The sequence below is a fragment of the Euprymna scolopes genome, chromosome 35 (assembly GCF_053919585.1).
Source record: "Euprymna scolopes isolate OS-2025 chromosome 35, ASM5391958v1, whole genome shotgun sequence".
Classification (NCBI taxonomy): Eukaryota; Metazoa; Mollusca; class Cephalopoda; order Sepiida; family Sepiolidae; genus Euprymna; species Euprymna scolopes.
Genome location: NC_136516.1, coordinates 72,811,575 through 72,838,841, shown reverse-complemented (window position 1 = coordinate 72,838,841; position 27,267 = coordinate 72,811,575). Strand labels below are relative to the sequence as shown.

At 33.9% G+C, this 27,267-nt stretch overlaps 1 protein-coding gene across 2 annotated transcripts in view; it reads right to left on the bottom strand.

The window, feature by feature from the left end:
* Positions 1-27,267, bottom strand: part of LOC145259925 (condensin-2 complex subunit G2-like) — a 157,853-nt gene that overhangs the window by 61,332 nt on the left and 69,254 nt on the right. For both annotated transcript variants that reach the window (XM_080117886.1, XM_080117885.1), the window contains 8 exons: positions 24,588-24,682; positions 22,941-23,010; positions 21,918-22,001; positions 13,902-13,994; positions 9,707-9,832; positions 8,349-8,528; positions 3,072-3,224; positions 1,073-1,295 (listed from right to left, as the gene is read on the bottom strand). In XM_080117886.1, the coding sequence (XP_079974012.1) occupies positions 1,073-1,295; positions 3,072-3,224; positions 8,349-8,528; positions 9,707-9,832; positions 13,902-13,994; positions 21,918-22,001; positions 22,941-23,010; positions 24,588-24,682 (1,024 nt within the window). The remainder of the gene's footprint in view (positions 1-1,072; positions 1,296-3,071; positions 3,225-8,348; positions 8,529-9,706; positions 9,833-13,901; positions 13,995-21,917; positions 22,002-22,940; positions 23,011-24,587; positions 24,683-27,267) is intronic.

The window sequence follows — 27,267 nt, the reverse complement described above, 5'->3', positions numbered from 1 at the left end:
AGTGTGAATTTTGACAAGGGTCACGTTAAGTGCACGTCAGGATAACTGAGCTGCAAAAGAAATTAAACTCAAGGACAAGTGATGTAATTTGAAGCGGTGGGCAATGGATCGAACATGTTAGACAAAACATAGTTGAACGATGTAGGGATATGCTGAATCACATTTTCAAGCAAGACAAAGAAGAGTTTTGCAGATCAGTCTCTCTCTGGACGTGATACAAACGAGATAGAGTCTAAGAATGTAGAAATGATCCAAGCTGAATGTACCCTGGAGACTGTCCATTGTATCTCTCATTTCTTAAGAGTAAAACCTAAGTAAATAATAATTAAGATTCATTAGTCTCTCTCCATAAGTAAATTCTCTCCAATAAAACCTTAAAGAACTCCGCAAAGTCTCCTCGTGTCATTCATGAATGGAAAATTAATTTCAAATAAGTTAACAAGATGAGACACTCGATAAGCCTAGACAATCACAGCCATTCATGAAACGAGGTGATGAATAAAAGACCAACACGTAAACATCCCATGCACGTATGTATAAAAAGACTATTCTATTTGGTTTGTTGATCGCTCATGGGTGAGAACATAATGTGTGCAATCCCTCATTGCTGAAAATATAACACAAAGATGAGGATAGAAGCTGGAGGTTGGTAGACAGTACAGGACATATTAGGTTAGAGACTCTTTTTTGCATCCTTTTCAAGAAGGAGTGACTAGTGATTAGTGTACCAGACCAGATGTGGCAACAATACTGCATGCATAGATGAATTTTGCAGTATGAAAGAGACAACTTGCTAGTTATTGAAATTCATTCTACTGGACTATTATTTAGAAAAACATTATGATGGTTTTCATGGCAGACTTATTGAAAAAAATGAAGAATTATGGGAAAATGTTATATATGAAGGGATATACATAAGTAGCAATTAAGTTAGCTAGTATGAATTTTGACAAGGGTCACTTTTAGTGCATGTCAGGATAATCTAGCTGTAAACAGAATTGTATCCAAAGATTATAGGCAAATGTTATGTACATAGCAACAGGTAAAGATGTAAAAGAATGATGCTACTCACCCACTTGCTCGAGGGTAAGGTGTTTCGGTGCATGCTGGAAGAAGATACGAGAAGCTTTCGGATTTGTCTCAATCAAACAAATGATACGAGTCACTTGCACTTCAGCTGGTTTATCCACAGGGAGAAAGCTACTGAAAATTATTTGCATGATCCGACGGGCTACGGGTTGCGTGTCAATCGCAAGGCGCACAAGCAGATGTTCAACAGAAACCACTGACCAATACTAAAATGCAAAAGGAAGAAAAAGAAAAATATTTAAATTATTTCTTGAAAAATTAGATTGATTTTGATGAAAAAAAGGAAAGTATAGTAAAATTGTTAACTAACATATCGTCTGACTGTAGAAATTTGTTAAAAATTAACTTTTCTTTTCAAAATATATTTGAATTTTAAATAATTAATGTAATGATCAAATGATACTATAAGTAATTTAATTTTACCAAAAAAATAGACCAGCACGAAAAAGATGTTTATAACCTAGCATAATAATAAACCCTGACTAAATATTCAAAATAACATGAAGTATTTGAAATCCAAAGATTTTCTCGATATACTAAAGTGGATACTCCACCAGACCAGATGAATTCTCGTCCTGGAATCCAGTAAGACCAAGAGACCATAAGAAAGTCATACTATAACATCGTTAACTGGCCAGTTGAGAAGAAGGAAATCAATGGTGTTTAATGGAACACTTTAATATTTGCATATCTTACATCAAGATCAAATGTTAGCTCCAAGAAGGGATCCCTTAATTTTGAAGAACTTACACTAAAGTAAAATTTAAAAAAATAAATGGTAACAACTTGTGCCCTAAAATCTGAAGACACAAGTTTTAAATGATGAAAGAATATATGTTCCTATTTACAATGCCTCCCCTTGGGACAGTGTTAGACACCAGGGTCGTTTTTTAACGTGGAGAAAAGGAACAAAAATAAAAATTGTCTCAGTCGTGAAGGATTTCTCCTCCACTGACAGAGAACAAGAAATTGAAGTGCAGCATCCGAAGAACAGATACTACACTTTGATCTTGTCCTGAAGGCCAAGTAGAATATATGTTAAACGGACATGGTCAGCGCAAAATATAAACACAATATATGCATATGAATAAATGTGTTATTTAATCGATGTTAATTTACTCATGATGACATGGAAATGGTGAGGATAATTTTGAATCACAAACTATTCAAGATAAGACTAAACTACTATAATGATACAAACTGGGACCAAAAATCTGAGTTTGAACTGATGACAAATATATATTGAACACACATAGCTAGTATAAATGTAATGCAAAAACTGAAAATCGATTAATAAACTTCCATAATCATTTCTAAAAGGAACCAATAATTTTAGTACTTGCAGAGTTTACTGACCACACTGAAATAATGCTATTATTTAGAAAGCCATTTTTAACAAGGAGGTAGGTGATTTTGTACTTTCACCTTATAATTTAATAAACAAAAATATTGTAAAAAAAAAAAAAAAAAAAAAAAAAAAAAATTGAATTTAACTTGAAAATCCATCTAAAAAACAAACAGCACTGTCTATAAACTGCACAAGTACCATAAATTGAACTGAATATGGATTAATAAATATGAATTTGTATGTTTATCTCTGTGTTATGTTGGAATTAATATAAATTCCAAAAATTACAAAAAAAAAAAATTTTTTAGTAGATGTGCTAGATCTAGTTTTTACAAAAAAAAAAAAAAAAAAAAAAAAAAAAATCATCTACCATAAATAGCCAACATTTTATATTTTGTAATGGCAGATTTTAGTTAAAAGCAAGGGAGATAAGTCAGTTTTGTCAAAATGATCAATTGCAGATACTTCCCCTGGATTTTGAAAACATTAATACGATCCAACTCTATAAATCAATAAATTTTATTTTTACCTGTAATTATTTTTCTAATATGTCGGATTTGAAATCAAGCACTAATAATTGCTATAAATATAAATACTTGTAACCAAAGGCAACAAAGCTGCGTGAAATACTGACCTTAACTTTGCGTATTCCTTTGACCTTGATGAGCAGGTTGACCATAGCAATGCGCACTTTCTCAGAATTATCATGAAAGAGATTTTGCAGTTGCGGCAGAATTGGTTGTAAAATGAGATGACAATAATGGCAGTCAAGGAGGAGCATGATGCCCTACAAGAAGATCAAGAAAATAAGTTGAAAACATTATTCATGTCAATGTGAAATAATAAATACACAATACAGCAGGTTTTCGATGACATCTCTACTAGTGTTGGGACGATTAATCAGGATCAGGAATCAGAAAAATTGGAACTTTTTGGGGTATCGAAATCAGAAAAATTTGTGCCTATATTACGATGCGAAAAAACGATCCCTTTATTTTATTTATTTGATTCTGTTTAAAAAATCTTCCACTGCTGGTAGTAATGTTAAAATAATAAATATTTATTGATTTTAAACTAATAGTAAAACTAAAATTTATAGATCACCCCTCCCCCCACTAAACACAAGTGTGTTTTTACTTTTAAGAAAATATATGTAAATTTAACATGTTTTTACGGTAATCGGGTTAAAAAATGAAAAAAAAAAAAAAGTTTATATTGTACGTATCCATTTTGGACTGAAGATCTCCGAAAAAAAAAAAAAAAAATTTCGTTTAATTTGATCAAGTATTTTTTTTTTTTTTTTACAGCGGAAAAACACGTTTTTATGAGAGCGTGTTGAAATCAGCCATTATGGAAATTTGTAACATGTCACGAGAGATAACTCCATGTAAAGCAGCAAGACCCCCCCCCCATCTTTATTAATAGCTTTTCTTCCTAAAAATCGAACCTTTTGTAACAAAAATATGTAAGGAAAGTCCTTTAAAAAAAAAAAAGAATTACTGTGCCCTCTGTAGGTGTATAAGGAAAAATTCAAGATGGCGCCCGACTCTCTCTTTAACACGGTAAGTTCAAGAAAAGATGTTATAAATGTTGCAGCAATTCAATAACCATTCTACACCGGTTCTGCACGGAATCCAACAACGGTAAAATATCCTCACACAGCATGAGAAGCAACAGCCACACGATTCCCCGGCCAACTCAATCGTCGCTCTCCCCACGTCTTTTTCCTCACCCGCTTTTATCGTCGTTCTAGGCTGGCTAAATTTGCATATTGCGAGAATTCGTGTGACTTTGCGAGACATCATACTTTACATCTTGGTCTTTCTTTTCTATTTTTGGTCGGTAACGCTGAGCTGGTCTCGAGGTAAGTCTTTTCCCCTCGTCCGTCTCTCCCACGTACCCACACAACGCGCGGGCGCTTATCTCCTGGATGCACGTTACATCTTTTGCTCGGTATCTTATATGCTTTTATATAGAGTTATGTGGTTCTCGGTTGATTAACTGTGTCTGTGTCGGATATATACTCAACAGAGAAAACAATGATAAGAATATTCTGTTGTCATAGTGATGACCAACAGCGCCATGTCATCAGCAAAAACATAAAAGGTCGGAGGTGAGAAACTGGAAGCCATGAATAGCTTAAAGTACCTTGGAACTGTTGTGATGGATGATGAATACAAACCTGAAGTTCATCAAGAATTATGCAAGCAACAGCACCGACCAAACTAAGGTCCATTTGGAACGACAGAAACATCACACTAAAAACAAAAACAAAAAAAAAAACATACTGCTGTGCTCTCTGGTCATCTACATATGCACGTGTGTGAACCATAGACCCTAACTGCAGACTTAGAGATCAGAATGCAGACCACAGATGTTAGATGCTTCCGAAAGATCCTCAGCATCTCATAATGGACCAAATTGCTAATGAAGAAATATCCTTGGACCTCTATTATTCCTAATATTCATAAATGACCTCCTTGACAAAATTGTTTGTAAGATGGGTATATATGCTGATGACACCACGCACTATAACAGGCACGACAGGAAAACAAATGAACACATATCTAAAGAAATGGAAGAAACATTAGAGGACAACCTCCAATCTGTAGTGGAATGGGGACAAAAATGGACGGTCACATTCAATGCTGCCAAAACTAAACTTGTTTCCTTCAATAATTACAAGAAACCTTCTCTACCACCAATAGAAATGGCCAAAGACTCATTATCTGAAAGTACTTCTTTTAAACTCCTCGGTCTAACGTTCACAGGAAACATGAGTTGATACAATTACATTGAGAGCATTGCAAGGACCCCTGCGAAGAAGGTAGGCTCTCTCTACTGTGCTAGAAAGCTACTAACGTTTGAAAGTATATTGTACTTCTATAAGACCACCATTCACCCATGTATGGAGTATTGTTATCGTATTTGGGCTGGTGCATCTACTACTAGTCTCTCGCTCCTAGACAAGGTTCAAAAGAGAGTCGCCAACCTGATAGGTCCTGTACTGTCATCTAAGTTTCAGCCTCTGTCCCACCGACGAAATGTTGCATCCCTTTGCCTGTTCTACAAGCATTTTAATGGTGAATGCTCTGACGAACTGCAAACACTAAATACCCTCGACAAGCAGCTAAATCCCACCCCTACACAGTAGAGATCCCAAGTTGTAAGAGAGCTTTCTACTCCAGTAGTTTCTTCCCTAGGACAGCTAGACTTTGGAATTCTCTTCCGGGTCCCTGCTTCCCCAACTGTACTGACATGCAGAAGTTCAAGTGTAACTTGAACCGACATCTTGCTGCCCAACTCCCTACATAGTATCTCTGTAGCTTATGTCCCTGATAGTAGCCCCCTACATCAAAGTGGCAATGTGCCTTGTTTGGGGTGAAATATAATTTTAAAAAAAAGAAAAGAAAAAAAAAGAACAGACTCATATAAAGAGGAAAGTGAAATGCTATGTGCCACATTCATCAGGTTTTGCAAAGACAATCCTGCAAAGAGGTGTACCGGGAGAAAGAAGTCGGGACAAACAAAGAAAGAGACGGGAGGACAACATCCAAGAGTGGATATGTCTTGTCTAGAGTAATGTGCACAGGAAAGCAGAAGATCAGGAAAAGTTCGAGGAAGTTGGTTGCAAGGTGATCTTTTGTGTCTTAAAGTTCAGCCACACCACAGGACAGATGATGACTGTTTCACACAGAGTGATCGATACATTATCCAATTAAAACACTTTGCTTTGGAGGCACTTCCTTCACTAAACTGTGTGTAAAACTGTTTTCTTTCTTTTCAGGAATCGGATAGCAAATGTTAAATTGAACAGATGTGCAATGTGTTCATCTAAGTCGAAAAAGATTTAATATGCATGGCACAATTGGATGTAAAAACCAAAACTGGGCAAATGATGCATGCTCACCCAACTGTGTGTGCTATGGTATTTCTTCTAAATTTGTTAAAGACATTACAATCAGTTTAAAAACATTATTTAGACAGACATTTTTATATTATGAATGATTTTTAGCTAATTACCAGAAAAAAGATAAAAATGAGGAAGAGTCATTTTTTAAGTGAAGAGTTGTTTCCTCGACGGATAAAATTTTATTTATTTTTCTGTAAAAAAAAAAAAGAAAGTAAATACATAAATAAAAAAAAAATTAAAAAAAAAAAAGTTACAATCTTTTGCTGGATTTTTCTGTCAAAACAATGTGCAAATAAAACTGTTTTAAAATTTGGAAAAAGAGTTTGTCTTTATAATTGGTAACCCTTTTTTCTTATTACTCAATAAATTCTATACAACTTTTTCTTACAGAAAGCAAAAAAATAAAAGTTACAAAACTGAAAAAAAAGACTTCCAGGCAATGTTGGGCAGATTCAGCAAATAATAATATGCTGAAGCACATTACAAATTTTTTTTACGTGCATCTATAGAAAATTTTTTAATAGGAAATATGTTCAGGGATGCGAGTAACTAATGGTAAAAAAAAAATCTGAAATCAAAATGATTTTTTTTTGATAAAGTTGTTATAATTTATTAAGGCACAAAGGCAAGTCAAGGATAAAGGTTGAATGGATATCAGGTGAACAATGAAATAACACTGTAATGATTGAAGTGATTAGGCATAATTCGATTAAGATGGCTCAATAAGAATTTGTTTACATTGGGCATGAAAACGACCATGTTGTAGTTAGCAGGGAAGGAACCCTGGGGTATTGTGTTCCACAGACAGGCAGAAACTTTACTCATCAGAGTTTCGTTTAGTTTTATGTAAAGAGAGTAAGAAAGGGAAACTATTGACAGCAGTTGTAGCTAGACAAGTTTTTCTTGTGAATGGTTGATGATGTGGAGCGGGGAAAAGACCATATACTGAAGCTCAGCCAAATACGTGCTACAAAAATAATGATAGACGAGCAGCAGGTCCTCTATTAGAAAGTGAGGAGAAAAGGGTATTGCCTACAAGATTTCAAAATCGGTTTTGTACCTTTTCAGATGTGATGGCTATGACAACAGCATATTCTTTTCATTGTTTTTACTCTCGAGTATATATCCGACAAAGTTAGACACAATCGGCCGAGGATCACATCACTCTACATAAACACACATAAGATATCAATGGAAATATACCTGAGAATCAAAACAAGGAAAAGAATATGCTGTTGTCATAGCCCTAGTGATAACAGACAGTAGTCCATCTTAGAATGTATTTGGCTCATATAGGTAGAGAATTGCGTCAGGTGTAAGACGCATTCTGGAATAGAAAAATGATCCAACTATATTTATTTTTTATTTTTGTTTGTGTGTGGGGAGAGGGCAACACAAAGAATACCCCCCCCCCCCGGTACAACTTCAATCAGTTTCAATTACAAAAATCAAAATTAAGAAAGTGTCCTCTGAGAAAGAGGGGGGGGGGGCGTAGTAGTCTAACTCCCTAGCCTCTTCATGAATTGTTTGAAGTCAGTCTTCATAGCAGAATTAACATTCACAGATTTCAGAGAGAACTGTCATAAGAGGGAAAAAGAAAGGCGAAAAAAGGAAGGGAGAAGAAAAAGGAAAAAAAAAAAAAAAAAACAGAAAAAAATATAAAGTGAGAGGAAGAAAGAGAAAGTGTGAAAGAGAAATAAAATACACACACACACACATATATATATATATATATATATATATATATATATATATATATAGCGATGAAGAAATGAAGAGGAAAAGCTCTTCTGATTTGGCAAAAATCATAAAACAAACAAAGGGACTTTAATGGAAGAAAAAATAATAAAAACGTGTTTAAAAGTTTCACATCTTTTCTTTCTTATATCAATCTACTTATTTATTTTAAACTAAAACAGAAAGTCCAAGGCTAGGTTTTCACCTGATGTAACAGTCATCTATTCTTCTGGATCGAAAAAAAAAAAAAAAAAAATTTACCTTCAACACAGATTCTCGTACTTCAGCTGCAGCTCCATCCCAAGCAAGATCTTCAATCAATGTTGTAACGTATGTTCTTATGACTTCTTTTGGGATCATTTGCCAATAAGCCGAAAGAATTTGACAAACGCCCAAAATGCTCCGACTTCGGATTGAGGGACAGGAATCCATGAGCAGATTCTGTTTAAAATAAAATGTTTTTTCTTCAACTTAAGAAAATGTAAATTTAAACATCTTTTTGGTCATCTTAAATGAAAAGTTGTACAGTGAGATGTCTGTTCACATTACAAGGGTTTGTACAGATTTTTTATGTTCATTTTCAAGGCATTTTAAAGTTTTTCAAGGCCTTTTCCAGACAAAATTAAAGTTTTCAAAACAAAATTTGATATATAAACAATGATATAATTAATCAAAAAACTTAATTGACAACAGGTAAAATCATTTTCATATACATACAAAACAATGTCTGTTTACATTCCCTGGCCCACTTATATTTGGCCAACCAAGTGCAATTAAATGTTATTGTCCCCATTGTAGATTGGGTCCACGCAGTATTCGTTTTAATTTAAAATTTTGAATTTCCAATAGTGTGTATACAAGAGTTATGTCCCCTTATCATGAAACTAGCTATTGTTATAATATGGAAAACATTGGGTAGTTTCATGATAAAGGGACATAACTCTTGTATTCACAATGTGATGCAATTTCAGAACATATTTCGAGTTTATATTCAATATTTAAAAAATATTTTATTAATACTTAAAAAAACAATTTAATAGTATTTATTTTGATTTTATTTTAAACATTGCAACACAAATTTTTACTGGACATAAAGAATACAATTTTCAAGGCTTCTTCAGGATATTTTCAATATTTTCAAGGATTTTTCAAAGTAATAATAGAAATAAGGCCTTTTCAAGGACTGAGAAGTCAGTGTCCTAAATGGAGGGACACCCTGACCTGAAAAAAGTGCCTGGGCAGACCTGTTGGTATTCCTGGTAAAGGCGCCTCAAGTGATTAGCAATAAACTAACCTCTTCTCAAGGAGAGAAAGTAAAGCCTGGGAGAGTGGACCTACTAGAACTGCACAGAACCAGCATTACACTGCAATCAACAGGGATCAAATCATTACAGGAATGGTCTAATCTCTTGATTTTGGAGGCCAATAATAAAAATCCCTAATAGATTCTGACACAAAACGGCAATTCTTTCCCTTATGTCAAAACGTTGCTTATGAAGACTAAAGTACAAAATAAGTGAGAGTTATGAGGCTGCAAAGAGTAAACCAACGTCTATTTTCTACTTTCCTTAAAACTAACGCTACAACCTCACAAATCCATTCCAAGTAAAAATACTTACGTCAAAAGTGTTGAACTGATTTTGTAAGAGGTTATTATTTTCTTCGACACCGACAAGAGGATTTTGTAGGGGGAAGATATCAAACAGGAGGAAAACAGCATTCAATCGCACAACAGAGTTGGCGGCCTGGAAAAAAAGAAGAGATGTTTAATGACATAAAATTTTATAATTGCTTTTCATGTGCAGATATGTGACAGAAGTTTGAGTCATTGGTGACGAAACTGGATATGTCCTAAACATGGTGAGGAGGGTGGCTAGTCTCACAACAGGATCAAAAACAAAATCCGAATAGATTTTCCTTTCCTGACCAGTTAGCATATGTATGCACACATATATACATATATGTTGGTGTATAAAGCAAAGTGGCCAACTATAGTTGAAGGCAACGCAAAGGCTTCTTTTTCATTAGTTGCTAGACCAAGATGTAGAAGAGGGTGCTACTCAATTCCAAGAATTACTCCACTTGCTCTTGATCCTCCTCTTATAATGATGAGTGTTTAGCAAATAGGCATCAAGTATTGTTTTTAAGTCTTTGATATGACTCAACCAAAGATTGAACCCAGTCTCCCGGCCCATTAGCAAACACTTTACTATTATGTCAAATTAAAGAATAGAACATGAAAAAATAAACACAAAAACATGCTTATATTGTATAATATTTCGTTTTAATTATGAAACTAAAGGCCAGGAGCACTAGAGCTTAGTTAATAAAACATGTTAAACACTTTAAGAAGAGTTAACAATAAATTCTTAACTTGAATATATGGTTCTATGTTGTTTTTTCAGAATTTAAATATAACCACTAAACTTATATATTGCTCTATGCTTAAATATTGAGCTTCTCCTTTTTAGCTAGGATTGCCCTGAAAGTATTACTTCAAGTAGTATCTATCAGGATCTTTCTTCTGATTTCTAATCAGTGTCTTATTTCGATTATATATATATATATATATATATATAAGGGTTCAAAGAAAAAACAAATGCAGCACAAACTTAACCCAATATTATGAATTTATTTCAACCCAAAAATGGGCCTTTTCAAATGAGCTGAGTTGAAATAAATTTATAATGAGATTGGGTTATGTTTATATTGTATTCTTTCTTTTAACAATTATGCATGCTGGGCTTCACATTGAGCTTTCACATTAAAAATTTTCTTCAGAAACTGCCTCATCCTTTTAAATCAACAAACTTTATAATATATAATATATATGTTTCATTTGTTTTACATAAGCATGAACAGGTTTCGATCAGCCATTTACAAGCTAAGTCCATCGGACTTAACCTTTGTAAAAGCAATATTGCCTGCAGTGGTCTCCAGTTACTTGTAACTGGCTGATCGAAACATGCTCATGAATGTGTAGGAACATATTAATGCTTATGTAAAACAAATAAAAGGTATATCTTGCCCTACTTTGGTACTGAGCACTCTGACATTAACCTCATTAAAATTGAAATGTTTGTTTATTTTTTACCTCCGAGATATACTAACCTGGAATATACATAGGCACAAAATTCAAAATTTAACGGTGTGCAGAATCTCATTCAACATGTTATTTATTAAAATTAAATTCAATATTTTGATTCATAACAAAATCTTCACCAGGAAAATGTAGGTTTTTTTTTTTTTATTTTCCTTTTATGTGCCACGGCAGTGTAAGGCTTGACATGTCTTTCTTCAGGTGAAGTATAAGGTTTTCAATGTCTGGTACAGTAGAAGACGCCGGTCGAGCGCATATGTGTTAAGTAATAGAAAGTCCACTGTTTATAGTAAGCACTGTTGATAAGGAATACAAAATTTTAAATTTAACCATTTAAAGCCAAGGTCCTAGTGTTGTATATTGGTTTATATTATAGGAGATGATATATTAAACGTGTCATGTGTTATCTAGTGGATGTAAGATATTGTTCTTTTAACAGACAGATAATCAACGTATAAATCGTATGTATGTTGTTTAGCTAGGAGGACATGATATTGACGTGTAAACTGAATCATGTTGTATCAGACTTATCACACGGGATATTTTTACAGTTCATATGTAAGAAGAATAATATATGCTTCATACCTTTTTTCTTGAAGAGTTCTTCTGTATCTTCCCGCTGCTTCGTGACAACCATGAAGCGATCAGCACCAACCAATTGAGACAACTATTCTTATTTGTGAAACCATTAAAACAACTCTTTATATTTTTATAATATAAATTTATTACAGTTGTCTCAATTGGTTTTCACAGGATCTGCAGTTAGTCTACATTTTCTGTTCATACAGCCCGCTCCTAGCTGTCTGTCCACCCTTGTCTAGACGTCTGTCTGCTCTGGTGGTCAATCCTCAACTCTCTAAATCTCTCCAAAACTAACCACATCACGTGTTCTCTTACGTCACCTAATTACATGTCTCATACCAATCTAATCCACCTAATTATTCGTTTATTCAAAACCCCAAAATAATGTTTACATATATTTTCTATTTTCACATTCTTTTTGCGATTCACACATCAATCATTTCTTTCGCAATTTAATTGTTTATTCTTCTAATCATAATAACTGATCCAGCGACCATCCGTCACTCAAATCAATTAACAAGAATACAATAACAATAATAATAATGTTTTGATCCTTGACCCCGCTTGCCACAGTTAACAGATACTGCACTATGATCACAGCCTAAAGGGTCATAACATTACACTAGTTGCTTTGAAGGATTGTTTTCCTTTCAAGGTGAGTTCATTGAATGGAATCAACAGAACCGATCAGTTTTATGAATAATCTCAAAAATTAAACTTGTTTTTTTCTTAGATGGTAATCTTTAGAACAAATATCGTCTACACTGCGCATAACGCCTAGAGAGAAGTTGAACGCCTACTAGACACTATCCTCGAATGTCTAAGGTCTCTCTGTACAGGGATTTGTCAGAACAACCTGGCATGAGGATATTTTTCCCTGGAAGTAAACCCTGATCAAATATTCAAAATAAAAGTATTCTCTGCCGAAATAAGATCTCCTCACTATCGCTAACTTACATCAGCTTTTACGAGAAATGGTGCACCTTCTCCAAGTGATATTACATCAAGTAACAACACGAAGCTGGATACTCCACCAGACTAGATAAATTCTTGTCCTTAAATTCAGTAAGACCAAGAGACGAAAACGAAAGATATACTGCAACGTATGAAAATGGATAACTGGGGAGAAGAAAATTATGTTCTCAATTTCTTTACTAACTCAGTGTTTGAGAGATAAAGAACTTTAATGGAAGATTTGAATATCTATGTATCTCATATAGAGTTAAAGTGTTAGCCCCAAGTAGTGGGCCCCTTAATTTCTGAGAACTTTGACTGAAGTAAAATAAAACAAAAAAATAAATAATTATTTTACCTACAAACAATAGTGTTTCATCTTTCAGTGCAGGAAGTTATTATTGCCGGATTCAAACCCTGCAACGAAGCCATCTTTGACTCGATTAACAAGGAACAAATGACATGACCAACGTTAACCACAACGATATTCAAGTGAAATTAAACATTTATACAAGAACGGATTTACAGTGATCAATCAACTAAAGTGTTGTGATCTCACACGTAGGCCAAATGACCCGACCTTTACAAAGGTTGTTCCAAAAGTAATGCCTCCTATTTTTTTTTTTTTATTGTTCTGCTCGAATGGATTGCATATGGAATTGCTTTGATGACTGAACTTATGCATTCACAAGCTGAAACTTTAATCCCTCTGTTGTAAATATTGAGTGTGAGACCAAGAAAGCAATCCCTGTCATGACATGTATCTGAAACAGATATGTTACTGAATTGCTGGTAAAAGTACATTGACAATGGTGGTGACTATGTAAAAAAAAAATATATCCTGGAACACAAAAAAGTTGCCCGTTTTAATAGTATCACTCCTATCTTTGTAGCTCTTGAACTATTTGAGTAAAAAAAAAAAAAAAAAAATAAGGTTTATATTTGGACCTATATATATATATATATATATATATGACAGATTGTGATTTTGCTTATTCTCAGCAGGTGTTAATTCATAGCAAAATGATTTGAAGAGCCAAGTTTTCTTCAGATGGTAAGGTTTCAATCCTTGCTTCAGGTATTTGCTTGTTTGTATATATTGAAAAGCTGTAACATAGCAAAAGTCTACTTGCGAATGATTATATGTGTGTGTAGAATACGAAAAAAAAAAAAGTAACCTTTAAAGATCTCCATAGAATTGGTGCATAAAGACGATTCAACATTTCATCAACCCCTTTCTTCCTTTTTTGTCGATGGATGTAGGCAAGCATCTGAAAGAAAGAAATTCATTTTTATTTTTTAATTCCAATTTACAAACAAAACTTCTTTTTCATTTCATAGATAACAAGATGGTTTCGCCAGTTCGCTATTGCTTGAGATATTTGAAACCAAAATTCTAAATAATAAATATTTCATTTATAAATTTCCTGCAAATAGAAAACTAAAAAATTTCACAAATATACACATAAATTAAATAGTAGATGTATGTGTGTGTGTGTGTGTGTGTGAAAATATTTAATCAATAAACTCTTAGATTACTGGTCACAAATATTCTTAAACTCCTGGTCACATGACACTGAATTTAACAGGAAATAGTAATCATACACCAAAGATGGTTTATAACGAGTAAAATCTGTTTGGATGGTGCACGGCTGTGGAATTCTCTTCCTGTTTTCCACCTGACTATAACTTGGATGTCTTCGAGTCCAACATAAAGAAATTCCTGATGAATCGCCCCCTTAAATAAGACACTTTATCAAATCTCCAATACTAACGATTACTATGATACTATCCCATTGATTACTGTACACGCAATAACCCTTATCCCTGAGTGGCTTCCGGGCCTTGATAAGTGGTGACCTCCATGTAAAAAAAAAAAAAAATAACACATACAGAAGTAGGCAAGTTGAAATACAAAAATTTTCATTTCAACTTGCCAATATATTTCCATTACATTTGCATCTGAAGTGGTTTCATTTTAAAATTTTCTCATCTATCTGTTCATAGCTCAAACGGTAGGGAACGTGGCTGAAGTGCTAAATTTTTTGGTTTCAATTCTGGCTGATGGCACCCAAGTTATTCTTTTGTTAATCTTTTGAAATCAGTATTATATATTAGGTACAATATAATATTCAATAGAGAATTGGCTCTAATAAATATAAAATCCGCATGATTGGCTTTCAAGCGCACTTGATGCATATTTTATTTTATTCAATTTAAAACGTTTCTATATGAACTCTCATTCTTTGATGTTATTCTCGTGTTGCCCACGCACAGTTCAAACATTTCCAAATACAACCGCTAGAAACAACGCGCGGCTCTTTACAAATTTATTTCTCTAAATTTACAACATGGCACGGTAGAAGAAAAAAAAAAAAAAGAAACACACTGAAGATGGAGTATACCTCTGAAATATATTTGTGATAAATTTCAAACAAGTAAAATATTTGTTTATTTTCCTAATATTACGTTGTATTTGGCTTTCAAGCGCACTTGATTTTATTTTATATTTAAGCGTATTTTACAACCGAGCAAGGCTTGGCATCCACCGCTAGTATTCATCTAAACAGATGAACATTATCATCTCTGTAATTTTGATACAAGTTCATTTATTTATTGCGAACTATTATTCTTGTCTCTATTAGTTGTTGTTTCAACAACTAATAGAGATGAGAATAATAGTCCGCAATAAATAAACTAATATAAATAATACTCATCTCAATAATGAATTCCAATTAAAATAATATAGATAAGTTCATTTATCTTTTAAATAAGTGCCTAATGAAATCAAAAGAAAAAATAAAGCAATTCACTTCAGAAAAATATGGCGTAATTAACTAAAGATTAGAAAGGAAGGGAAAGGGAAAAACACAGCTTGTAAGTCAGCCAGTCAGTCAGCTAAGCACCCGCTCCCTTCTCGCTTTTAGTGTAACATACACGTTTGCACATGGGACATACACGTTGTATGCAGTCTATGTCCCAAAGAAGACCAAGATAAAGAAGAACTTGAATTCACTTTTTTGTGTAATGATATTTATTTTTATAAAATAAAATATACATCAGGTGCGCTTGAAAGCTAAATTACAATGTAATATTACGAAAAAAAACAAATATTTTACAATGTCTAACACCAAACATTAATTTGTTATAAACTGTTTAAAAAATAGTTATGCTAAATAAGCATGATTGTCTTTAGATTGTTTGTTGGTCAATATATATATATATATATATATATATATATATATTTTTGCATTAAAGTTGAACACACATCTAACGAAGTAAAAAAATATTCCCGAAATATATCATTTTCTTTCTTTTTTTTTTTTTTCACAAAGGGATCACCACTTATCAAGGCCAAGAGGCCACTCGAGGACAAGGGTTAAAGAGTGTACAGTAGACAATAAAGTGATCGTTAGTAATGGAAATTTGGTAAATTTGTTAACTTATATATAACGGCTCATCTAGAACTTGTTTACGTTAGACTTGAAAACAACCATATTGTAGTCAGCTGGAAAGCAGGAAAACGGAAGACAATTCCACAGGCGTGCAGTGCTAAGAAAGAAGCTTTGTTCATGGAATCTACGTTTAGGTTTAGGCACAGGTAAAGAGTAGGGAAAATTATTGATAATGTTTTCAGCTAGTCTAGTGTTTCTTGTGAAAGTTTGGCGAGGGGGCACTATAGATTGGAGCTCAGTTGAGCACTTGCCATGAAAATAACGATAAAGCAGAGACAAACTCACAACATCTCTTCTGTGAGAAAGAGGTTGCAGAGAAGAGAAGAGGACATCTACGAGGCTACGAAGTCTATTTTGAACCCTATCAAGGCAGGATAAGTCCTTTCTAGCAGCTCCTGCCTAAATGTGGCAACAGTACTCCATCCTTAGACATACCTGGCTCTTATATAGATAGAGAATTGCATCAGCAGTGAGATATCTACTTGATTGATAGAACGATCCCACCATTTTTCCAGCGGCCTTGGCAATGGATTTAATGTACGTGTTCCATTTCAGATCAGAAGTAACAGTCAAGCCCAGAAGCTTGTCGAAATATGAGGCCCCCTCAAGATGAGAGCTATTCATTTCAATTAATGCCAGATGAGGATCAGAGCATTGATGATGTAAAGATAAAAGCTTGGTTTTAGATGCATTAAAAGTAACAAGCCACCTCTTTCCTCATTGTACCACTTGCTCAAGATCAGAGGAGAGAGAGAATCGGAGAGAACTTGGTCATTTACAGTCTAAGATGTGCTACCATAGATAGTAGTGTCATCAGCATAAATGTCTACAAATGATGTAAGGATGTGATTTGGAAGATCATTAATGCAGATCAGGAAGAGAGTTGGTGAACTTCTGATTTCTGCCCATCAACCATTAAACCCATCTTATAAACCTATCAGAGAGAAATGATTTAATAATTGAGAAGACATTTCCAGCTATACCATAGCTGGAGATCTTGTGAAGTAAACCTTTATGCCATACTCTATCAAAGGCCTTAGATATGTCAAGAGCAATTGCCCTAGAAAGGTTGCCTCCCTCGAAAGATTCGCTAATCCTATGAGATATAACTGTAAGCACATCTGCTGTAGATCTAGCAGAACGGAAACCATATTGAGTGTCACTAAGAAGGTTATTTTTGTTGTGATGGTGGATTACTTCTGTATTTAACACAGATTCCAGCAACTTACTCATGATGCACAGGAGACTTATTGGCCTGTACTGAGAGGGAGATGAGCGATCACCTGAATTCTTAAATACAGCGCATACTGATGAGATTTTCCAGGGTGATGGGAAGCAATTCTCCTTAAGACAATGTTTAAACAGTTTTGTAAGTATGGGCGCCAGTTCTGGTTGAAGTTTTTTGAGTACTATAACTGGAATATCGTCAGAGCCAGTTGCTTTACTGGAATCAAGGTTTTTGATTAGCTTGGCAACATCACATACAGATATTTGTATATCACATAGCATGTTTTCTGATACAGGAGGAAATATTGGGGGTTGGCAGCCTTGGTCGCAACTTTCATTAGAACACCCTGATGCAAGAATATAGAAAGGATATAAACAAGCCGCGTGTGCGTGGTCCCCCTCTGGTGCTGCATGTGAAATGATGCCACAAAAGATAGTGAAGAAATGATGACTGTAAGAAGTGTGAAGGTTGAGTTAGTCCTAAAAACAAATATTACTTCAATCATAGTTAAAAATTGAGTAATTTGATTTGAACTTATCACATTTTTTCACTCTTTTTGGCCCAATCATGGTGCCTGAGCATCTCAAGAAATTACGGTGCTTTTGGGGTACTCCCCCAAACCACTTCTCATGATTACAATTCAATCATTCCAAGCAACACGCTTCCCCCTGTCAGACTCGTCAACATTGGGAACACCTGTTTCTTCAATTCTGCGATACAAAACTTTCTTGTGACCCCTTTTGAGCTCCTGGGAATGCCGAATCCTAGTGAAAATGGACAAACAGTGCTGTTTCACACCTTAAAACATGTATATTTAAATTCAGCACTATGGAAAACTACTATGTAGACATACATATCAAGTTTTGGAGTAATATATATATATAAAAAAAAAAAAAAAAAAAAAGGCACGTTTTTTTAATCCTAAAAGTCCCAGAGGGATGCAAACCAGAATTTTGCCAGGTTCACCCATACTGAATTTATATTAAGAACAATGGCCTCCACATTTTGGCCAAGATTCAGGAAAATCTAATGAATGGATCAAACATTGTGGGGCAAAAAATATAATTTTGGGCCATTTTGGGGCTTTTTTTTACCTCTTTTGAGCCCCTGGAGATGCCGAATCCCAGTGTAAATGGATAACAGTGCAGTTTCAGGCTTTAACACATGTATATTTGAGTTGACCACCGTGTAAAACCACTATATAGTCAGATATATCAAGTTTTTCTTGAGGAATATGAAAAAAGAGCCACAAAAAGGGGCGTTTTTAGCACTAAAAGTCCCAGAGGATGCGAACCAGAAATTTGCCAAGGTCACACATATTGGATTTATATTAAGAACAATGGGTTCCACATTTTGACCAAGTTTCAGAAAAATCTAATAGATGGATCAAAAGTTATAGGTCAAAACGTGTAATTTTTGGCCATTTGGGGGGCATTTTTGACCTCTTTTGAGCCCCTGGGGCACAACAGGAATTTTTGTAAAAAAAAAAAAAATTTTTTTACTGTGCACATCTATTTAATTAAATACAATTTGTGGCAAAATTTCAAGAAAAACTAATGGACGGTTATCTGGCAATCGTCTGGACTAACAAGCAGACACATGGACGCCACTGAAAACATAGGTCTCTCTCCTATAATTTGGGGGACCAACAATAAAACATATATATAAGTATGTATTATACTAGCAAGGCTATCCAGCGTTGCCTGGAGTCATAAAAACTAGAAGTTAAAAGTTATGTGTAACATTTATATTAAGATTTCTATATCTTGTCAGCATCAGAAAAAGCCAAACTCTTTGTCAAGAACTTTGCAGCTAATTCTACCTTTTGCGATCAAGGCCGCCAACCCCCAATATTTCCTCCTGTATCTGAAAACACACTATGTGATATACGTATATCTGTACGTGATGTTGCCAAGCTAATCAAAAACCTTGATTCCAGTAAAGCAACTGGCCCGGACGGTATTCCAATTATAGTACTCAAAAAACTTCAACCTGAACTAGCGCCCATACTTACAAAACTATTTAAACGTTGTCTTAAGGAGAATTGCTTCCCATCTCCCTGGAAAATTTCATCAGTATGCGCTGTATTTAAGAATTCAGGTGATCGCTCATCTCCCTCTCAGTACAGGCCAATAAGTCTCCTGTGCGTCATGAGTAAGTTGCTGGAATCTGTGTTAAATACAGAAGTAATCAACCATCTCAACAAAAATAACCTTCTTAGTGACACTCAATATGGTTTCCGTTCTGCTAGATCTACAGCAGATGTGCTTACAGTTATATCTCATAGGATTAGCAAATCTCTCGACGGAGGCAACCTTTCTAGGGCAATTGCTCTTGACATATCTAAGGCCTTTGATAGGGTATGGCATAAAGGTTTACTTCATAAGATCTCTAGCTATGGTATAGCTGGAAATGTCTTCTCAATTATTAAATCATTTCTTTCTGATAGGTTCATAAGAGTAGTAGTTGAGGGGCAAAAATCAGAAGCCCACAGTATTAATGCCGGTGTCCCTCAGGGGTCCATCCTGGGCCCAACTCTTTTCCTGATCTACATTAATGATCTTCCAAATCACATCCTTACATCATTTGTAGACATTTATGCTGACGACACTACCACTTATGGTAGCACATCTAAGACAGTAAACGACCAAGTTCTCTCCAATTCTCTCTCCTCTGATCTTGAGCATGTAGTACAATGGGGAAAGGAGTGGCTGGTTACTTTTAATGCATCTAAAACCAAGCTTCTCTCTTTACATCATCAACATTCTGATCCACATCTGGCATCAATTGAAATGAATGGCTCTCGTCTTCAGGAGGCCTCAAGTTTTGACAAGCTTCTGGGCTTGACCATTACTCCTGATCTTAAATGGAACACGTATATCAAATCTGTTGCCAAGGCCGCTGGAAAAATGGTGGGATCTTTCTATCGATCCAGTAGATATCTCACTGCTGATGCAATTCTCTATTTATATAAGAGCCAGGTACGTCCAAGGATGGAATACTGTTGCCACATCTGGGCAGGAGCTGCTAGAAAGGACTTGTCCTGCCTTGATAGAGTTCAAAATAGACTTCGTAGCCTCGTAGGAGATGTCCTTTTCTCTTCCTTGCAACCTCTATCTCACAGAAGAGATGTTGCGAGTTTGTCTCTGCTTTATCGTTATTTTCATAGAAAGTGTTCGACTGAGCTTCAATCTATGGTCCCCCCTCGCAAAACTTTCACAAGAAACACTCGTCTAGCTGTAAACACTATCAATAATTCCCCCCACTCTTTATCTGTGCCTAAACCTAAACGTAGATTCCATGAACAAAGCTTTTTTATTAGAACTGCACGCCTGTGGAATTGTCTTCCGTTTTCCTGCTTTCCGGCTGACTACAATATGGTTGTCTTCAAGTCTAACGTAAATAAGTTCTTGATGAGTCGTTCCATATAAGTTATCAAATTTAACAAATTTTCATTACTAATGATTATTATATTGTCCAATTTCTACTGTACGCTCTTTGACCCTTATCCTTGAGTGGCCTCTTGGCCTTGATAATGTGGTGATACCTGTGAAAAAAAAAAGAAAAGAAAAAGTCCAATGTGAACAAGTTCTAATTGAATCGTCCCCCTAAGTGATCCAAGTTACAAAATTCCCACTGTTTACTATGCTAAAATCACAATGACTAATGTATACCTATTAACCCTTATCCTTGAGTGGCCTCTGGGCCTTGATAAGTGGTGACACCCATGTAAAAAAAAAAAAAAAAAAAAAAAAAAAAACTCTTTATCCATCTCTCAATCTTTTTTCTGTTTTTTCATATCCTTCTCACCAACCCACTTTCATTTCCACCCAGGCCATTGCTCTCTCGTTTCAAAATAATATAAGTTATTTACATTTCCTTTATATTGAAAAACCAACCCTGCCATTGACAAAACTTGTCTCAGTTGACTGCTAAAAAATGAAAAATGCTTTTTAAATTTAAAATATTATTCATCCAGAACAATGCCAATCAAGAATATGTCAACTTTGTAGGTGCTTGTTTTGTAGCTTTTGACTTTTAGCTGGACATACAAACACACATACAACTGCCTTTTAGATCATAGATTAATTAATAAAAAGTTGAAGTCTGCGTAAGTCATTCCACCATTCTATGTCTTAATTTGTTTCAGTTTGCGACAATCCGTTACAACTCTGCGTTGTATTGTCTTCTATAAACTAACATGATATACACACTAAACAATGCTTTAAGCAAACTACATTAAACTCTTATTTTAAACAGTTCTAATAGACACACTCATATTGGAGATGATGGGATTCATACCTTTACCAATGGTATCATAACCCTGTTTGTTATTATCACCCGTTGTAAGGATTGAACCATCAACTTCCAGAACACTGTCACTTAGAACCAACTAATATTCAATGCCTTTATCCATTGCACTATAATTCCGTGAATTTTTTTGTTTTTTTTTCAGCAATCACTGAAGTATATTCGATATAAAAATTACAATTCTATCCAAATATACTTACTTTTCGTAAGTTCTTCACCAGCTGAATCCCAGAGACGTGGATTGCATGATACATGAGATCCTGGAGACAATTGGTTTCAAATTTCTGAAATTCAAAGAAATATTTATTTAAAAACAACAAAATTCATATTTTATTTATTTGTGAACAATTATCCTCATCTTTATACTTGTTGTTTCATGACGCTTTGGCAAACTATTCCTCTGGCCTTCGCCAGGTGGTTAACTGCAATGGGATAGGAATGCTGAATCTCTTAACTGTATCTAGTAATTACTGCCTTCCATAGTTGTTGTCGTCTCACCACGTTTTGGCCAACTAGTCTTCTGGCCGGCTTTGAGTAGGATTGAAACCGCTATCTTCAAACATTGCTCACCTGGAACTGTAGAAATTAAACATTTTTATCCACTGCGCCACAGTTCCAATTCCTTTTTGTAGAGCTGGATTTTCCTCACATTAAAAACTGACAATGTGTCAAATTCTACCCGGGTCCCATGTATCCATTAATAATCTATAATACAAATCTCACCTGTCTGTCTAAATGTATGTATGTTGGTATGTTTGCCTAAAACTTTCGACAGAGGCGACAGATTTTCACGAGATCGGTATAGTTTTGAAGCTCGGCCATTCGGGTGATAAATATCGAAAAATTGGCTAAAAACACAAATTCCTTCACCCTCAATAGCGCACTTTTCTATAGGGAGAGGGTTGCTTTTTTCGCTGATATTTTTGAATTTCGAAAGTCATCTCCTCTTTTCGACTGACTAGCCTTAATTTAAATCTATGTCACTTGTGAGGGGCGCAACAGCAAAGACATCACATATTTTTTTCAAGTTCTTTTCCTCCTTCGCGGTATGGGTTCAAACCTGCCTGCCTACTACCACCTTTTTTTTTTTTTTGCTCAACATACACCTCCAAACACCTGGACACCCATAATAAAACATGACTGTGTATAAAAAGGTTATTAACATACATGTTAAAAGTTATTAATCAGTATTAGAAAGAATTACTTATGCAAATGATACTCACTGGTCGAATTTGTTCATTACTCAGCTGCCAAGCACGGAAATAAACTTCTCCATATTTAGGAATTACATTCCTGAAATATATGTGAAAAAAATTTTTTTTTAAATATATATATATATATATATATATATTCCAATGATTAAAAAAAAATATATATATATATATATTCCAATGATTAAAAAAAAAAAATATATATATATATATTCCAATGATTAAAAAAAATATATTACTTGTGACGCTATCATAGACATCATATATGGCAAACTTAAACCTTAAGTGAGACATGTAAAAAATTAGGTTTTCATTGATTAAAATGTATTATTTGGATTATTCGGACTACTGTTCTAATCTTGAGTGTGATTTCCAATGTTTCAGTCGATGTAACCTTTGACCTTATTAGCTGAGAACAACAAGTTCAGCCAGAGTCAACTTTATGACCTTGAGGTGATGATTGCAAGACTATGGGAATATAACAGAAACGGATGATGTCATATGGCTAAAAAAGAGAGCATGAGAGAGAAGAGGACAGTTTGTTAGGGAGCACACCGTGCATGGACATATAAAATGAAAAAGGCAAACAAGATATAATTAATTAGTGATTACCATTGTTCTCTTTCTCTTTGCTTCTTCCCCCTCACTGGAAAATGATTTGAAACAAAATTTAAGTTAAATGAATATATGCTGCCTTCCATCAGTACTGTGCTCTATTACCACACGTATGACCTTCCCATAATCACTTTCTTCACTCAGCCCTTGACAACAGGGACAGCAATTTAATATAGCTGTCTGGACCATTGCTACTTTTAATGATGCACATCACTTTGTGTGTAGTGTACGCTAGCCTCAGTGATTCTGCAAGTTGTGCACCTGGTCCTTAAAACAACCAGAAAATCCCTTACACGATTGAGTGTGGAGAGCGAGCAGACAGCGCATGAAAGTGTCAAATGATTAGAGGTGTAGAATATAATTAGTTGTTTCAATCGTTTTCCCGACACTTCGCCCACCCCCTTCTTACTGTTCAGTGATTTGAACAAAGATCAAGTTGAATAAATGTTCAATGTCTTCCATCAATCTTTGTTTCAAATTGGTCATTTTTTGAGGTATGCAGAAACATATACAAAAAAAAATATGAAGTGACCAGGGTAGGGATTTTTTGTTTAATGAAATTGTTTTAGACAATGCATGAAACCATTTGAATTTAAAAAACGACTTCAAAGTTAAAAACTAGCCAATGAGAAGTGTTATGTGGATAGATTTTGACTCAGAAAACAGCAATTCTTCTTCCTTTGTTAAAAATATTGCTTATGGAATGTGATGACTAAAGGACAAAAGAAGGGAAGCGAGAGTCACGAGGCTGCTCAAAGTAAATTCCAAAGTGCACTTTCTATTCTAAAATACATGAACTTGTAATAATTACAATAATTTGGATGTTGCATGTGTTACACAGAGTTGACATACAACAGCTGGATCCCTCCATTATTAGCTAGAGTTAATAGCAATCGTAACTAATACACATACGAGTTATGTGATTCATCGACCGGAACGTTTTCATTATTTCTTTTTGCTATGCGCCATTAAAAGGTGTCATATCAACGATCGGGCGTTCAACAGAAAAGTTTAAATAAAAAGATATAATTTATGCTGATTTACCGAGAAATGTTCACAAGGTTTTTCTTGATAATTTCATGACAAGTTTTCATGAATTCGATGTTCAAAGGCAAAATTGTTCCAATTATCCGCACTCCCTGGAAATAGGGGGAAAAAAAAAAAAAAAAAAAAAAAAAAAAATCAAAATTAACTTTGGCAGCTTAGGAAATTATTAAACTTACAAAGAAAAAAAAATATTATTTAGAGAAGAAGAAAATAAGACAAATTGAGAAAATAGAATATTTTTTTTTGTCAAATATTAGAGATAAAGTTTATACAGTTCTTCTCCAGAATTTCTCTATTAAAAAACACAGGAAAATATCATTCCAAAAAATTATGAAAACTGATAAGGTAGTTTTATTTTTAAATAAGAAAATCAAATGTTATAAATAATTAAAAAGCAACCATCTTCTTCACTATTTTGAAAAGAATCTATTAACAAAAAAAGGGAGATAACTTAATTCAAACTTGCAAAAATTTATGTGGTAATGCCCACGAATTCCCATTAATTGCTTAAGAATAACTTTCTTTATAAAAATGAAACTACTTGATCAATTTACATGATTTTTTAGGGGAAATATAATATTTTGGTTTCATACAGATTTTTCTTTATTTTTGTGTTTTCATATAGAACAGATTATATGTGTGTGTTTGTGCCAGGAAAAGTGAGTTTGCAAAGTTAGTTAAATGTAAGAAATTAGAAAAACAAAATACAAAATTACTCATTTTATATTTGGCTATATCACACACCCACTTTCTCTTTCCAGCTATGGGTTAAATAGCATAATTACTTGTGTTGATATAATTGTAGAGAAATAAAAAGGAGCAAAATAGATCATATAAAATACAAACATATGTCTGAATGTGGTACATCATAATTGATTTTCACGAATCTTAAAAAAATTTAAGGATTCCTGAGAACTTTTGCTAAATTTGGTTAAGTTAATAAAAATGTTTTCTTGAGGCATTTATGGCACCTGTTATAATATCCTTGTGTTTTCGTTGAATAAATTATGGATTATGAAAATAATAAAATAAGCAATAATCTAGTAATTTAAAATAGATTAAATAATAATCTATAATATAAATCTCACCGGTCTGTTTAAATGTATGTATGCATGAATGCATGTATGTATGTACGTACGTCTGCCTCAAACTTTCGACAGAGGTAACAGACTTTCACGAGATCACTATCGTTTTGAAGCACGACCCTTCAGACAACAAATATCGAAAAATTGGCCAAAAACATTATCTCCTTCACCCTCAACTGGGCGCTTTTCTACAGGGAGGAGTCGCTTTTTCGCCAATATTTTCGAAAGTCATTGCCTCTTTTCGATTGTCTAGCCTTAATTTAAACCTATGTCACTTCTGGTTTGGCGATGGACGCAACAGCAAAGACATCATGTATTTTTTCATGTTCTTTTCCTTTTTCGTGGTACGGGTTCGAGTCCACCTGCCTGCTACCACTTTTTTTTTTTTTTTGCTCAACACACACCTCCAAACACCCGGGCAATGCCAGGTATCCAGGCTAGTTTTATAGAAAATGTAATTACTATACTAAGCAAATATCCAAGTTAACAACTCACATTAATACAGACCATTTATGTCGCTATGAAAAAGAATTTAGACTTATACAAGTTTTTAATGCTGTAATAATTTTCTTTGTCTTTCTGTAACAACTAAATATTAAGTTAACTCCTCTATTTGAATATATTGTACTGGGGATTAATTCAACTGAAGTCTATTAATATTGGTAGTAAATATTTCTTTGATTCTGAAAGAGTTTTAGTTTATATAAACATAAATTGACAGAAACATCTTTTTGAATGGTATAAGGGATGCAACTGCGGAAAGTAATTGTATAGTTTTTGTGTTTCGTGAGTTAAACTCACAGTATTAATATTACTAACACTAAATTATGATATGTTCATTTGGAGCTAGTTAGTAAAATAATAATATAAATACATTCTAATCAAATTTTAGTAATTAAGTTATATAATATAAATTTGTTTACTTGTAAGTAGTATTGAATTTGAGTACTTTCTAGTTTCGTAATATTTCAAATTTGATATCCTTAACTTCGAATCTAATCTGACTAAAATTAAGTTTTTTTTTCTTCTCATTATTAATACTTAACGAATAAGTTTAACCAAGGTTTTATAAGTAAATTATCATTTTTTTGTTTTTCAAAACAAATCTTGAAATGTCAGCTCATTATTGATTCAAATATGGTGCATGTACAAATTTAATCTTCTCGTTGAGCTTGAATTAATGTATATTTTTTTTTCATATCTGTAGGTTTAAATATTCTTCTATAAGACTTCTTATTAATCTTTTTAGGTTTTTTTATGATTCCTGGAAGTTTCCAGTTTATTTAAACATTACTTAGCTTTTTTTTAACACCCCCCCCCCAAAAAAAACTGTATATTAGTTCCTCAGGAAAAACACAAGTCTAATAACTTGTTTGGTATATTCATAACATCCAACGAAACATGTGTAAGATGCAATAAAATAATATGAATAAGTGAATACTTCTGTGACTTTGGAATGTTTAATGAAGTTATATATGCTCTGAAAGTGTAGATTGACTTTTCTTGAGCTTAACTGCAGCAATTTCAAATGAATTTATTGTATATATATATATATATATATATATATATATATATATATATATATAAGATAT